The sequence below is a fragment of the Procambarus clarkii genome, chromosome 30, assembly GCF_040958095.1.
Source record: "Procambarus clarkii isolate CNS0578487 chromosome 30, FALCON_Pclarkii_2.0, whole genome shotgun sequence".
Classification (NCBI taxonomy): Eukaryota; Metazoa; Arthropoda; class Malacostraca; order Decapoda; family Cambaridae; genus Procambarus; species Procambarus clarkii.
Window position 1 is genome coordinate 19,992,060 of NC_091179.1, and position 16,947 is coordinate 20,009,006.

General features: G+C 34.9%; 1 protein-coding gene across 1 annotated transcript in view; it reads left to right on the plus strand.

Moving 5' to 3' along the window:
• Positions 1 to 16,698, plus strand: part of LOC123765431 (uncharacterized) — a 102,855-nt gene extending 86,157 nt beyond the window's left edge. Inside the window, 11 exon segments of the mRNA XM_069333690.1 lie at positions 338 to 460; positions 1,803 to 2,036; positions 2,937 to 3,153; positions 5,007 to 5,181; positions 5,671 to 5,872; positions 6,958 to 6,997; positions 6,999 to 7,058; positions 7,884 to 8,027; positions 9,186 to 9,310; positions 15,931 to 16,074; positions 16,629 to 16,698. Coding sequence (XP_069189791.1) covers positions 338 to 460; positions 1,803 to 2,036; positions 2,937 to 3,153; positions 5,007 to 5,181; positions 5,671 to 5,872; positions 6,958 to 6,997; positions 6,999 to 7,058; positions 7,884 to 8,027; positions 9,186 to 9,310; positions 15,931 to 16,074; positions 16,629 to 16,698 — 1,534 coding nt within the window.
• The last annotated feature ends 249 nt before the right edge of the window (positions 16,699 to 16,947 follow it).

Sequence of the window (16,947 nt, forward strand, 5' to 3'; positions counted from 1 at the left end):
TTATAAATGATATACAAGCGGTAAATGATATACAAAGAAAGGACACCATGAACACAGCTCTTTTTCCTGCACTTATAAACATGAAACACCACACACAGACATTATAAAATAGTACATATTTACTCATCAAAAATAGGGACAAGGTGTATAATGATGCTGGAACACCAAGTTACATAATGTTATGCAGCACACTACTGTATCACTCTAGTTTTATAATATTATGTAGTACATTACTGTATTACTCTACATTTTATTATGTTATGCAGTACAATACAGTACTGTACTGTATCTTTTCAAGTTATTTTATTGGCAGTTTAATTTTTTGTTATCTTTTCAGTGATGGGTATGTTGGGCAGGTATGTGTGCTGAGCTTACAGCCTGACCCAACAGTAGCATGTTGCAATGGAGTGTGTAATGCCAGAATCCTTTCCATTGCCTCTATTCCTGCTGCTCCTCAACCGTACGTTTTGCATAAATTCTACCATTTTCCGTGTTTTCTGAAAGTACTGTATTTATCAATTTAAAAGAGTATAGGCACTGTTAATTGTAGTACTGTATAATTGTTGTCTGTCAATGAAAAATAAATATTTTTCTAGTTTTATGTTTTGTGTAGAATCTTATTAATTCCGTCAAATTTATATCTATAAACCAAGAGAAACAAAAATGCCTCGTACAGCTAAGGATACCTACTCTCAATGTTTTGTCCTCGTCACTTGTTTTCTTTAGGGAAACATGAATAAAAAAAATCTCTTTATATACTCACATCTCAGATCAGCCTTATTTTTTACATGCTAGTTATGTGGTTTACCAAGTCACTCGTAAATAATTGTAAATTCTCATACACTGATACACTTATGTTCCTCTCAACAGAAATTCTAGTAGTTTAGTTTTGAAAAATCCATTAGTTTGATAAATTTTATTGCTAACAGTTACAGTAAATTAATTTATTTTTAACATCTGCACAACATCTTGTCCACTACATATGTAGCTTCCTAACTGAGCTGAATGTCCAGTGTTAATATTATGATTACACAAGGTGTTATTTTTATTTCATGTTCTACAAATAACTTCAAATAAATAAATAATTTTATGTTCTACAAATATATTTGTGCTCACTTAATCCTTGATCTAAACTTCAATAAGTTTCTCCAGATACACTTGCTTTCATTCACTAAAAGGAACACAATATACACCTTCATCCAAAACTCTCTCTCTGCAGTTCCATTAATCTTAACCACAATTCCAGTCGATTAAGATTTCAGAGGCGGAACATAAGAGCCATAGCTCACCCCCTGCAAGTACAGCTAGGTGAATACTAAAATAGCATATAAACAATGTATCTAACCAGAAATATTGGTATTAAATAGCTAGTTATTTTGTTTGCATTTTTGTCAAGAAAGTCAGTGACCCTACTGAAATGTTAATACAGTAAGAGTTCTGAGCTACACAAGTTTGTTTTAAACTTTGAACTACACAAGTTCTGAGTTTGTTTATTATTGTTTACAGTGGGATTTTTTAAATTTGAATATGGTGCATAAATAATTTTATTGCAACATGGTGCATAACTTTTTTATTGCAACATGGCACATAAATAATTACATTGCAATATGGTACCTAAATAATTTGATTGCAACATGATGCATAAATAATTTGATTTCATTAGTCTCTATCATTGTATCATAAACATTGCAAATTAACATATTGCATGAACTACAGTAAACAGGTTTATGGATATAACAATGCAGGTATGTATGCACAGTACTGTATATGTATATACTGTATTTATATATATACACCAACAGTGATTCTAGTGATGATGATGAGGATGAAGAAATTCATGTGGATGAAGACATTAGAAAGCGGAGAAGTGAATCTCTACCTCCTGAGATGGGAAGTGACGACACAGACAATCAGCAACCGACGATGTGGCTCGGGACAGAAGACGGTTTTATCCATGTTTATAATTGCTCTGACACAATTAGAATTAAGAAGAACAAGTTCAAATTCCAGCCTGGGTCTCCAGTTCATTGTATAATGTAGGTTAATTCAGCTATATTGCTTTATATTTCTCATATGATCCATTTTCTGTATGTCAAGTACTGGTAATAATGACAATAATAGTAATAATTATGATAATAATAATAATAATAATAATAATAATAATATTAATAATAATAATGGTAATGTCTTTTCATTACTAATATGCAGGGGTAAAGGTCTGGGATATTGGACAGACATAGGCTGATTTGGGTAGGCCTAAGTTAAATACTTTAAGAAATATTAGTAATAATAAAGACCCCTATGCCATTTTCATGGAGTTAAGCCAAATGTAGCTACTGCCTCTCAGCTGTTAACAAATACTCAGTCCAGGCCCAGATTTTAATGATTCAGGATACATATATTTTGCATTCTTCACTGTTTGAGTCAATTTATTATGAAAATATCTCACAGCAGCAATTGTGAAGGTGAAGGTGTGAAAGAAAATAGGAATTTCTTAATCTTTTTCAGCAGAAATTTACAGCATAGAAAAAAGCTAAGTATGGACTCTCCTTCACCAGTCTCGCTCGAGAATTCAACTAATGTTGCAAATGTTGGTGCTTTTAAGTTGATACTTTCTCTGTAGATGGGATCCAATAACTTTAGCAAGTTTCAGGAGTATGTTGATGAAACAGGCTTTAACTAAAAATGCCTGCAAAGAAACACTTTGGTCTCACAGCCCAGAGCATTGAAAAATTCCATAAATCCTACCTAACCTGTGACCACTACACCTCCAAACATTCCTGGTTAGGTGAGACAGGTTAGCTTTGGAAAGCAATAGCATCAGCACCATGATAAATAATTGATTCATGTTCAATACTGTAGTCTTTTTAAGTATCAATCATTATCTCTTCACTCAAATCTAAAATAATTTACTTGAATATCTTTCCCTTAAACAGTCACTTAGACAATCGGGTGTTTGCGTCCCTGGCTAATGGAGACATCATTGTATATCGGCGAGACATGACTGGTGGATGGAATGTTGGAGAGAGACAAGTTATAAGCATCAGTACCGCTGCTGCGCCAGTGACTAGGATGATGGCAGTAGCAGGCAAGCTGTGGTGTGCAGCCATGAACACTGTGCGCCTCCTTAATACTGTCTCACTTCAAGTGGAAGTAAGTGCAAAAATAAAAATGGCTTCATTGGAATGAAAGGGTTGACAGAGTAAATACAGTCGCTTCTAATATTACCTTCTTTTTTCACAAAGTGTTTCAGAATAAATGCTACTAGCCAATTTATGTTCTAGACAATAGACACCTGGTATACCTGTATATCATTGTCAAGGTTCACCTAGCCAAGAGTAAGGGTGTCTGTGTAGTCGTCCATCCCGTTACTGGCAAGTACAGTACTTGCAAAAGTAATATTGTAGGTTTAAAAGATACTGTATTAGACAAATATTTTTATGTTGAATACTTTAAAATTATTTGTTAATGCAGAACTTTACCAGTACAGTATTTCCTTGAGTACTGTATATGGTAGCTGTAAAATATAACCACACGCAAATAATGAAATTGTGTCACATTAAATGCATCTCTATTTATATAGATTGGATTCAAGCATACAAAACTTGACAGAAATGAGCAAATATGTGTGTAAGATTTGTATGTTGCTCTCTACAAAATCTGACCAAAGGATATTATCTTCAATAGCTTTTCCTACAGTGCATATGCACATTTGTGTATACAATTTATGTGTATGTCCACTGTGAGAGAAAGCTCAACAATGGACACAGCATTTCTACCTGTTCTTATAAAAAACAGGAAGAAGTCTTTCACTGTATTTTGAAGAGTTTTAGTAAATTAATAAAAATGGATGCATTTATATACAGTATAGTGGAACCTCGGTTTACGAATACCACTTTACATATTTTTTAGTTTATGAGCTCATTTTTTCGAAAAATTTGACTCGCTTTATGAGATTTGTCTCGCTTGGCAAGTGTACTGATATACGTATGAGTCGACCGAGCACATGGTTTCTGGTGGCAAGGGCAAGGCGAGCTTTAGTTTACCAGTGCCTCCCACCTAGTGACGATCGTACTTGAATTCTTTGTAAAGAATTTAATTTTTTTCTGTTTTTTTTATTTCTAAACATAAAGGTAAGATATAACTTGTTCATAGTGTAGTACAAAATATGTGTAATATTATGTATGAAATGTATTTTTATGTTAATATATTTGGGAGTGTGGAATGGATTAATTCAATTTGCCTGAAATGCTGTGCGTATTAGTAGCTTTAGGTATTGTATGTATTAGCTCTACCTATAAATCCAACATTATGTTTGTAACTCATCTTCTATTTATGTACTTTTACCTGAATAAACATTTTTATTTTTTATTTTTTTAATTTATATTATTTCTTATAGGAAAATTAGTTTCGGCTTACAAACGGTCTCTGGGAACATATTAAATTTGTAAATGGAGGTACCTCTGTACTGTAATTATTTATTAAATTTCAGATTTTTTGTAATTTAGTTTTACATAAATTACTGTATCATAGTAAATATACTGTAAGTATATTTATCTATACTATACTGTATATCTATACTATATATAAATAAATATATTTATTTATACTATACTGTAAGTATAGTATAAGTATCATAGTATTGTACTGTAAACCATACAGTATATGGTTTTGTGTAACTTGAATTAAAAATCAGGTTACTATAAGCTTCTTTTGATCATTTTTATGTATATTAGAATTCTTTCTCTTAAACCTCATTCTAAGTTTACACTTTTTGAAGTTTTGTTGCGAATATTCTACATTTACAGTATTTATCAATTGATCATATTATTTTCATATACAGTATTTAATTTACATAAATTTACAATACTTGAAGAATCCTTCTTGTGCTACAGTGAGGAGGTGGTATTATGTACAGTATTTGTAAAGCTTTTGGAGATATTGTACTGACATTATTTCACAGACAAAGTCTCCTAAAAACCATTAACATATTGCTTTTCCAACAGCATTCATTTGTGGTAGGTGGGGAGAATGGACGTGGAGTGTCGTGCATGGTCTCTGCAGGTCATGGGGTGTGGGTGTCAGTGCACAATTCTGCAGCTGTCAGACTGTACCACGCAGCTACCTATGAGTGTTTATGTGAAGTAAATGTTGCTCCTGCAGTCACAAAAATGCTTGCAGGTAAGGTTAAATCTTGATAAAAATATGCACCTATTATGGAGTGCTTTTAGATGGCAAGTTTTAAACTTCAATGCACCATTTGTGGAAAATGTGCCATGATAATACAGTACAGTATATGAATTTATATTTTTTTAACTGAGAAACACTATATATGTACTGTATATAAAACAATTGAGTAATGTACTGTATAAATTTGTCTTTAAAACTTAACAAAATTATAGTGCATATCCAGCAGTGTTGCTATTTGTCATATACAGTAGTTAGGATCAGCATAGAAAAATTAATGCATGTCCTTGAAGAAGTAAATGAAGGTAAATTATAAAAACTAATTCAATACATAAAACACCATACAAAATTCTGATAGCTGTTGTCGGTGCTCGGGTAAATGTTTTGAAGCAGCAGTGGGACTACTTGTACTGGTAAGTGTCAGTGTTATTTAACACCGCTTTACAAAAAATATACTCCATATTAAATAGTTATGTCTTCCAGGTTGTGATGATATCATTCGGCAGCACAAAGCTGCATGTTTACGCGTAACGTCATTACTGGCTTGTAAGGATTTGCTTTGGGTAGGAACGAGTGCTGGAGTCATTATCACTGTGCCACTTCCCCATCTTGCCCATAATACTCACCGTGTTCAAGCACCTTTAAACATGGTTGGCATACCGCATGGGCACACGGGTCATGTTAGGTAAGTGACACAGGTCCTGAGATTGTTTACATAGTGTATGAGAAAAATTCATATAAAATAAGACCCTCTTTGAAGAGAGAAACAGCTAAGGATATCATACTTTTACATTATTTAAATTTTATTTTTTGGTGTATGTGATTATCTATTTGTGATTATGTAGGAGCTGTGTTTGTAGTGTTTTCTTATATTTCTTTGGCAGCTTTGTTTAGTTCGCTTAAATCTATGACCTCTTGTTCTTGACATTCCAGGTCTCAGGAATTCTTCCTTATCATAGTGCTTGAATGAAGGGGAAGGTGAACATTGTTTACAAGACCTTGAGAAAAGATGCAGATGCATCCAAATATTTAATTTTAACACACTTGCACATGAATTGGGTCTTTCCTTTACCTTCATTGTTTCTTAATTATTATTTTCATAAAGAAAAATGTGCCTTACAGAGTTAAATTGCTAAAACTCATAATTGCTTGAAGTAGCAATCATTACCTATGAGCCTTGCACTGTCCTGCTCTAAATGTAACGTATGTAATAAATTATCACTAAAGTTACATTCTTAATTATCACCCTAAACAAACTTATATAATACACTGAGTTTCATTTAGTATTATTACAACATTAATAAGATAAATAATGTGATTATATCAGTCACTAGAAGATGAGAAGTTTCAGTGTAATATTTTAGTATACTGTATTTAATTAGGGTCTGTTTCATTGTATTGCATTAGAACTTATAAATTATATCATGTTCTGTTAAATATTACATATTTTATTATCTACATTTTAAAATCATTCCATACAAGCTTAACATTTCAATAATTTTTGGCTATACATGGTAAGATTCATCAGAATTATGCTCTATTTTCTATAAATATGACAACTATTAAAAATAAAAGCAGTCAATACAAGAGTGTATAATTTGTATGAATTATTGTTGGCACTATAATTCGAACATAACTAAATTGACTTAAAATTAACATGTGTTGTTAATTTTATAATGGTATATATGTGCAAATTGTTTATTCTGATAGTTTTGAAACTACTCAGTATTATGTTATCTTAAATTAAGTTATATTTTTCTTTGGCAACAGGTTTTTAACTAGTGTAGAGTTAACTCCGGAGAATCGAACAGTCTCGTCTAAAAAGTCATCCTAAATATTCCTTCAAAGGAAGAGACCATCCTCACCATCAGGTAAGTGTAGCCATAAGAAAAAAAACACCTGTCATTATACTTTTGCATTTGTCTCAGGCAATCATATTGGCTGTCTGTTAAAGTTAAAAGATGCAAAATATATTTCACAGCCTATTTATGTTTAGATGAAATCTGGCCTAATTACAACCATCCTAACCCAACCACTTGGGCTAGACAGTAGGATGATGGGCTCGTGTCATGCAGGTCGCCGTTCAATCCCTTACTGTCCAAGTGGGTGGGCACCATTCCTTCCCCCCCTTCCCCCCATCCCATCCCAAATCTTTATCCTGACCCTTTCTCCCCCCCCCCCCTCCGGTCCCATTCCAAATCCCGATCCAGGCTCTTTCTCTCCCCCACCCCCCAGTCCCATCCCAAATCCTTATCCTGACTCTTTCCCAGTGCTGTGTAGTCATAATGGCACTTTCCCCTGATAGTTCCCTTCCATTTAAGCTTAGTGGACTAAGTGGCTGAATACTTAAACAAGGGCATAAGACTACTGCTCAATATTTTGCTATGATTAACAAAGGGAAAGTTTGATACAGTTGATTCCCAGTGGTATACAGTGCTTATCTTATAAGATCTGCATCTACACTCTACTATATATACTTCTTTTTAGACTGTCTAAATATTATATGCAACATAAGATTTGTTTGATATAAGTTTGTGCAGTGATGCAAGTTATCAGTATCAATAATAAGTTCAGAAATTCAACTACATTCATAACTTTGAAGATCCTAAGTTAATAAGAACAGAGATTATAGGATGCCACTCAGAGAGACTCACACCTTTATTGTACACATCTAAAACAATTTACAAAATTGGGAGGTTGGTGATCTAATAAGTGTGACAACAGTTTGCCATCATGAACAAACCTCTTACAAGGAACGAGATTTAGGAGTGGTTCCGGAGAGTAACCTGTCACCAGAGGGCCACATAACGGGCATTGTTAAAGAAGTCTTCGCTACACAAGCAAATTTCAAAACTGTGTTTAAGTATATGACAGAGAAATATTAAAGAAACTGTTCACACAATTTGTGAGACCAGAACTGGAATATACAGCAGTGGTGTGGTGCTAACCTATTAGTGCTTACTTATCAGTGACTATGGAGAAGATGAGATCTAGCTTTTTATGTCCCCCCCCCTCCTATCTAAATATCTAGATCTCAAGAAGCACATAAACAAATTAGAATAGGTGTAAGGATGCACTAGTAAAAATGGCTCCTGGAACTTGAGAATATGAGCTACAAGCAGACGTTGGAAGCGTTAAAGCATGACAAGGTAGAAGGAAAAAGACATCTCCTCAAGTGTACTCTATACAGTACACATAAAATTCTGAACTGCAATGTTAATCTCAACCTTAAATGCCTCCTAGAGGACTGTAACTAAACCCATGGCCACCACACTAAAAACAAATATCTATCTGATATTCCAAGAATGCAATTTGACCAAAGTAGAAATGCTCTGTAAATCAAGGGTCCCAAAATGTGGAATGACCTTCCTAGTCACATCAAACACTGTACCTCTCTCAACCAGTTTAAAAGAGAAACTAAGTACAGGCAGCTCCCCAATTAAGAAACAAGTTACGTTCTGAGACTGTGTTTGTAAAGCATTTGTTCGGAACAAGGATCGAGATTTTCCAAAGGCGCAATGCTATAAGTGGGAGACGTGTTCCCAGGCCACCAAAAATCCTCACAAAACCAATATTTTTGGGACATATAATATAAAAAACTACAACAATATTTACCTTGAATGATGGAGTTATCCCACTTGTCAAAGTTAGCTGTTTTTGAAGAGTGAAGTGGTATAATAATATGAATAAATAAATGAAAATACACGTTCACTGTATTGGTGGTCCACCATTTTGTAATTGGCCTTTTGCCTCAGGAGTAAATGCCTCCTCACCCTCCTCCTATCTCCAGCCTAGGGCCTCATCTCACCAACACAGTAAACACGATCAAATCATGTGAGCGTGGGTCATTGAGGACTTGAGGCCACTGGTGGGAGTGTATCACACACACACCCAGCCACTCACCCACCCATCACAAACCTACACCTCCCAAGCACCCATCCCCCTACCTCCCCAATGTATATGCTCAATGTATAATAAACATTTGGTATTTTTTTCAGCCAGGAACTGCAGCCCCTGCTAAGCTATTAGTAATATCTGGTGGTGATGGTTATGAAGACTTTCGAAGTTCCGGAATGTCAGAGTTGGCAGGTCGTGATGACTCCACCAACCACTTGCTACTCTGGCAAGTATGAGGCTCAGGAGAATTAAAGATGTGATAATTAATTTTTGGAGCTTCTCGTGAGAGAATGAACCCGATTGACCTATTCCTGTGGACATTTTCAGTGACATTTTGGAAGGTGTTGACTGGATGACCCAGGTGGGATGATTATTCCCAAAACATTATTTAAAGTCTGGGATGAATGATCAGTACTATCCATAGTGAAATATGGAGAGAGAATACAGTTCAGACTTCTGTGAGGGATATACTATGAGTTTTATGTGTGTAACATAAATGCAGATAAATAGCATCATTAAATCTTAAGATAACTTAATCTTATAAGGTATGAATAATGCTTTTTTCTAAATTGCTTTGCTGATTTCATGACATGCTTGACAAGTTATTGAGTATGATAAGTAAATATAAAGTAAAATGCTAAAATTTAAAATTAATAAGCATATGTAAGATTCACATACAGTATACCAGAAATTCTTGGTTAATCCCTCAAGATTTAGCAGCCACTTGTGGCACTAAGAAGCATATCCAAGCAAGAAGGTTCACAGTGCCAAAGTTCAGTTAGATCTGAACCTCTTGAACCACTAAGACAAACTTACTAAAGTGACTTGAAAGGTATAGTTATGGGTGTAGCGTGACGTCCATGAATGTGTCAGAGACTCAATGTATGCCATCTATCAAAGATTATAATTAGACACAAATGTATTTTCTAACTTTTGTCATGTTTCCTAATTGTACTTTAATTAACAAGGTACTGAATGTACTAGAGCTGCATTTCTTATTAGCCTCATGGTTTAGCAAGATTGCTTGCTTAATGTACATACAGTATACTATACAGATGCTACAGAGCAGTATACATGTGCATAATGAAATTTTGCATTTCTTCCCTGCAAGTATTAAACTTAACTTCCTCTCAATCTCCATAAGTTTTCTATTTATTATTATGACTATCAGAAAATTCCAATCCAACTGCCACTGCATACATTAACCCTAATTATGCCTGCCTTAGTAAATGACAGACCATGTGATATAACACATCAGTGCTTAGTGATAATAAACTCAATTCTTCTTTCCCACAACGAAGTGTTTGCCTCGGGCAGAGATTTTTTTGGAGTCGGTGTTTTGTTGAGCGTGATAGTGAAGCAACTCTTGCGATGGTCACTCAAGGGAAAGAACAGAAGTGTTTGTGTTTACACATTGGCACACTTTGCTTAACATTGTTTACAAAAGGAGATAGAAACTCATTGCAGAAGATAACTGATCTTTCAGTCTTCACTGCAAAGGTGGAATATAATTAAATGATATCTATGGGATAACATCAGATATTCTACTTTTACCAAACCATCAGGACATTCCAACACAAATGGCTACCACTTGAGTGACTTGTTTTTTTCATGTCATGGATAATGCATAATGTTTCCTCACATCAGTCATGTTATAAAAGAGATAAATATTTGATGATAAAGTAATGCTAAAAATAATACTGTATATTTATAATTCCTGAAACGTGAGTGAAAGAAAATAAGACACTTAAGTATTTGTGAAAGGAAATGCAGCACTGTGAGCTACGTTGAACAGTTGGGTGAAATAGAATTTTACTAGTCATACTCCAGAGAGATGGTGACATTTATTTTGTTAGCGACCTTGTTTATGCAAGATGAGCAACACAGAACCTGGCTTGTTGGATGTAATTATACGCGCCATCACATAACATAGGGGAAAAGTGAGAATGATGAAAGCTCATCTTTGTTCCATATTGAGGCTCTAACAAGTGTAAATTCAACCATCGATAGACATCTTGGCATGTAGGCATTTTATTTATTTTAGCAAAGCAAACCATTGCTAGCTTGTCACTATGAAAGAAAAGTTTTGAGTATAGGCTATCATTCATTTACATGCAATACTGAATATATTATAAGTACACTATTTCAGTACCTGTTGTATATATTCAATAATCTAAGACAAAATATGGCAGTCACAAATAAATTTCATAACTGGATATTATTTCACTTTCTTTCTCTGAATATACAGTAATTCAATTGTAACTTTTCATCTGAATTCATAGATTTGAGATTAAAAATCATTTTACTATCAGAAGCTACGCATTTGGTTACCATGTTTTCTCATATTCTTGCCTTAGCAAGGAATGTACCTTACTTATAATAAAAACATGACCTGTCATAAATCAGGTTAAAACTGTGCTGGTCAGCCTAAGTATATCTACTTTCACATTGTGCTTATAATTATTTAAACTGCTGTATTTTGTTAAAATAATTTTACATATATTTATGTGCTTTGCCAACCTGCCAGGATGCAAATTTATGTTATATATTTTTTACTAGAGGGAGCATTTGTCATATAAAAATGTCTGAGAAAAATGTGCAGGTCTGTGATGATGCTGCAGATTTGTTACAGAGAAATTATGTGAAATTTTATTTTCTTAGTGATGTATATTGAATTACTGATAAATAAATATAATAATGTATTATCAATTGTAATGTACAGTAGTTTATGAGATCACTGACTGTATCACTTAAAAGTTGCTATCGCTCTGCCGTGTTTTCCAGTGGTTTAGAGCAAGAGTGAAGCTGTGCGGAGCAACCGAGATAAAGTTATAACACTCACTGACCTCATCCCTCACAGGTCGCACGCACAACATCCACCACACCACTCTTTAATGCTCTTTTTTCCTTTTTTTTTACATTTTATCTCTCATAGAGATTCTTTACTTATGTAAATAAATATATAATATATGTATACATACTAGTATATATATATAATATATATTTATGTATTTATTTAATCAAGGACTCAGCATATTGCAACCTTGATTTTGCATTGAAAAAGTGCAAAATAATTTTAGTTCTCTTTTCCTATACTGTTACATTGTGGCATAATGGTTACTTTTGTAGTATGTTGGTAGTTATCTGCAGAATGTTTAAGAAGTGTACACACATAATCCTTGTGGTCAGACACAAGCTAAAAATACATTTTGCATTTATCGCACAAACACACACACAGCATTATACGACAGAGTACTGGGAAGACGAGACACTACGAGTGTAGTTCTCATCCTGTAACTACACTTAGGTAATTATACACACACACACCAGGAAGTTTTTATCATCTGACCTTCCCAAATGATTTAGGTATTTTGTAGCAAAGGCATATTTCCCAAGAAAGCATCACATTTGCACAGGTACAGTAATTTCATTGTTTATTCATATTTTATCCAGATACTCTTTAAAATGATACGGTTCACTAGATATTGCTAAAACTATTCATATTTACAAGTACTTGAGTAATGATGTGCTTAGCAATGATAGGGTGGATGTGGAGCCTGTTAGTGTGATCTGACCTCAGAGAGTCCTTGGAAGGAGATGCTCGCCTGCTGTATGGTATTAATATACAAATTTTAGCAATACTTGTATAAATGACCTTACAGCAACTAATGCTTTGTGTCATCTACCAATGGCCCGCTGAGCATACCAGTGTTGCCAGGCATCGCTCTTCCCTCAGTTGGCAACAATGCGCCTGTTGGGCTTATTCGACTGTGACCATGTACACCCTAAGGATAACCCTAAGTTATCCTTCTATGGCTACTCCCCCAATACCTTCATTTATCTTACCAAAGCTACATATCTCTTATTCTATTGACCCAAGCCCATGCCAAGCACCCTCTTATTATCTTACTGTTTTCCTGCCCCTGTACCCTTTATTACCGTACTGTTATCATGCCCCAGCTTCTTCTATTATCCTATTATTTCTATGCCACAGCATCTATTTTCCTACTGTTGTGATGCTTCTGTGCCCTCTATTATCATACCATGATCATCATACCTAATCATCTTGTTATCCTCTTGTGACCACACATCTGTTATTCTACTGTTCTCATGCCTTGGCACCCTCTGTTGTCATACTGCAACCATGCCCCAGTACCCATTGTTATCCTAATGTGACCATGCCTCATTACCCCCTCTGTTATCTTCTGCTGTATTTATGAGTTGACGAAACTACTAAGATAATAAATTTTATTAAAAAAAAAGTTTTGTGGTTTGATATTATCTGGTTCTAAAACTACCTCCTTATAAGTAGTAGAATGAACATACCTGTACTGTATATATTGTATATACTGTAATAGTTACTAAGAAATGACTCCCTGTTAAGATGGCATTATTATAAGCTGTACAGAATTTATATGTGTGTGTATAATATATATATATATATATATATATATATATATATATATATAGAGCATACAGTATATATAAATATACAGTGGTACCTTGGTTTTAAAATTTAATACGTTCCTATACATATGGCTTGTAAACCAAAAATTCACAAACTGAAACGAATTTTCCCATAAGAAATAATGTAAATTGAATTAATCCGTTCCACGCTACCAAAAATATTAACTTCAAAATACATTTCATACATTATACACACAAATATTTTGTACTATAATATGTACAAGTTATAGCTTACCTCTATTGATGACTCTTGTTGGCTTATGGAAGATGGTGAGGAGGAGAGGTGTTAGTGTTTGGAAAGGGAGTACCCTTTCATTATAACATAATTTCTCTTAGGCCATCGGAGCCTTGAATACAGGACTACAAAAGTGGTAGCCCATAGCTCTACCCACTGCACTATTGAACACACTCAATAAGAAAGGATCTCGGTGATGAGCAATTGATATCCAACATATTTTAAGCCAGTGGATAGAGCTATTGGATAACATTTTTATGGTCCTGTGTTCAAGGCTCCAGTGGCCCAAGTAAATGAAATGTTTACTTCCGATGTTAATGTGGTTAGCAGTTATAAACAACTGAAACTGCCTACCTACCAAAACTGTAAATGCCAAGATACTAATTCAGCTCAAATCTTCAGAAACAATGTGGGAGGGGTGCTTTTGACAAGCTGATGGCTTCCTGTCTCCATCAAGGCCATTAGAGAGATGGTGGCCCATAGGTAAATTCAGGTAAATACTGTACACTCTGGCCCAATCCTTTTCAATATCCAGTTAGCAATGAAGGAAGACTGGATTCTCAGCAGCAAATCTTACATATAGGTATGGCCTCTTGCTTCCTGGGTTCCTCCTCACTCTGGTGCCTATTCCCATGTCATTGAATACCACCACCTTTTTGTAGAGACTCTAGGAGGCCATAGAGAATCTAACCAACACTACCCCAATCCATGCTTAATATATGTGCCCCAGTATTGTTAAGAGCTTTGAGGGGGGGTAGAAATAGCCTAAGCTACTCTATCCCTTTGAGATGTATTTTTTCTTGTCTCAATAAACATACTTGAACTTGAACTTGAAGAGCTTTGAAATGTGAATATTAACACACAAAATTAGTAATTCATTTAACATATAAAATAGGAAGTAGTAACATAAAATATCATTGCAAATTACCATTTTAAACACAGTTCTGTGATATTCTTTTGATTTCAGAGCAATATGATTAGTAAATTTGCTTTAAGATTCTGGCTTGCTCTGAAAATCATGCAATAATTCAGTATACACTGTATTTCACAAATATACAATACTATAAGTATTATAATGCATTATATAGTACCGGTACATTATATTTACAAGTATTCCATACATTTTTATAATTTTAAAACAGAAGTCATGCCCAACAATAAACTTTATGGTCTTATTCAAGCTACCCTCTTGCCCTGCATTCGAGCTTTACTCTCTCACCCTTCTTCGAGCTCTCTAGCTCCTGGCCTTGTTCAAGCTCTCTGCTCTCAGCTCCAGGTCTTGCACAAGCTCTATCTCCAACCACCATCAGCACTACATCCTATTTGACTCTGCAAAACAGCACATAACAAGCATCCTTATCTCAACCTACTTGTATTATGAAATGTCATTTCATTTCCAACATCTGACTGCTGTAACCAACCAAGACTATATTAAATAAACATAAAACCACTATACGCTTTGATTGAATGTTGTCACTCAAGATTGTATACGTTACATGTTCTTGGAGTCAGAATACACCAATCACTAAAAGTTGCACAACAATGGGAGTTGCAGTATAAAAAGCAAACTAAATTCTAGGAATAGTCAAACGAAACTTTGACTTCAAGGAGAAGTAGCTTGTACAAATCTCTGGTGCACACCTACTTGGATTATTGTATTCAAGCTAGAGACCTGATCTTCAAAGACATATCCTCTTTGGCGAAAGTTCAACACTGGGCAACAGAAATCATACCTGAACTAAGTTGACCCTCATACCAGAAATGGTTGAGGGCCACAAGGCTAACAGTGCAAACCAGAGATGACAGGACTGATCTCATCAAAACTTTTAAAATACCTAACAAATTGGGGAATATTGTTCAGAAGGTCAGATGTAACACAAATAAGGAGCAACAGTTTCAAGCTCAACAAGCCACAATGTAGGACTGAGAACAGGAGATGCTTTTTCACCCACAGGGTTATAAACCCATGGAACTGCCTACCCACCAAAGCCATAAGTGCCAAAACTGTTAAATTTTAAAATCCAACTGGAAATGATCATCAAGGCAACTGGAGGGACCTTAAGACAAGCTGTCAGTTTCCTGTCCTCATAGAAGCCAGTAGTGTTAGTGGCCCTCAGATAAATTCAGGTAAATTAATGTTTCAGGTTTGGAGAAATGTACACATTTGTTGTACAGTGCCCATATCATAAGAAGCACATCAACAAACTGGAAAAGGTGCAAAGACATGCAGCTAAATGGCTTCCAGCACCATTTAGTTCTGAACTGAAGGACAAGAGCTATAAGGAGAGGTTAGAAGCATTAAATATGCCAAAACTAGAAGATAGAAGAAAACGAGGCAATGTAATCACTACATACAAAATAGTTACGAGAATCAATAAAATAGATAGGGAAAAATGACTGAGACCCGGAACCTCAAAAACAAGAGGTCATAGATTTAAACTAACCAAACAAAGTTGGCTCTCACCCTATAACTATACTTAGGTAATTACATTTGAGTGTAAGAATTATGACAAACAATTCGGTCTGATGGGTAGAGGCCCAGTTGTTTGTACAGACTCCCCACTCAAAATATCACTCATTATCAGGACAACTGTACTTCCAGCTGCATCAGTGGGGCAGTGTAGGAAACCATCAGTGTATATACTCAGTGAGTAGAGTATCAATATGGCTTAAGGCATTGAGCTTTATCTCAAGACAAAGCTTGACTGATCTTGAATTTGATTCTTGGGAGGAAAGGGAGGGATTAAGATTTCAAAAAGAGTGATCTTCCACAGTACAGAAAAGTGCTGGTGTTGTTGTCTATCTTGGTGCAAATTGTAAATCTGATACATTATGATTGCAGTTGTAATTTTAGTAATCCATTTTTTAAAATGTTCACATTCAATAAAGAAGGCCTGGAGGGCTTTGGATGAAGAGTTAGGATGAGATGCCCTTATCATCTTTATACCAATCAGAAAATTAATTTCAGTAACATGATCAATGATGCTCGGAATATTAAGCATCTTTGTGGTACAGGGGACTCAAGAATAATCCTTAAGGCCTTGTTATGCATTTTTTATCTATCCAACTCTCCTGGGTTGGAGAGCTGGAACATAGGTGAGAGTGAGGAGCTGGAACATGGATGAGAGTGAGGAGCTGGAACATGGATGAGAGTGAGGAGC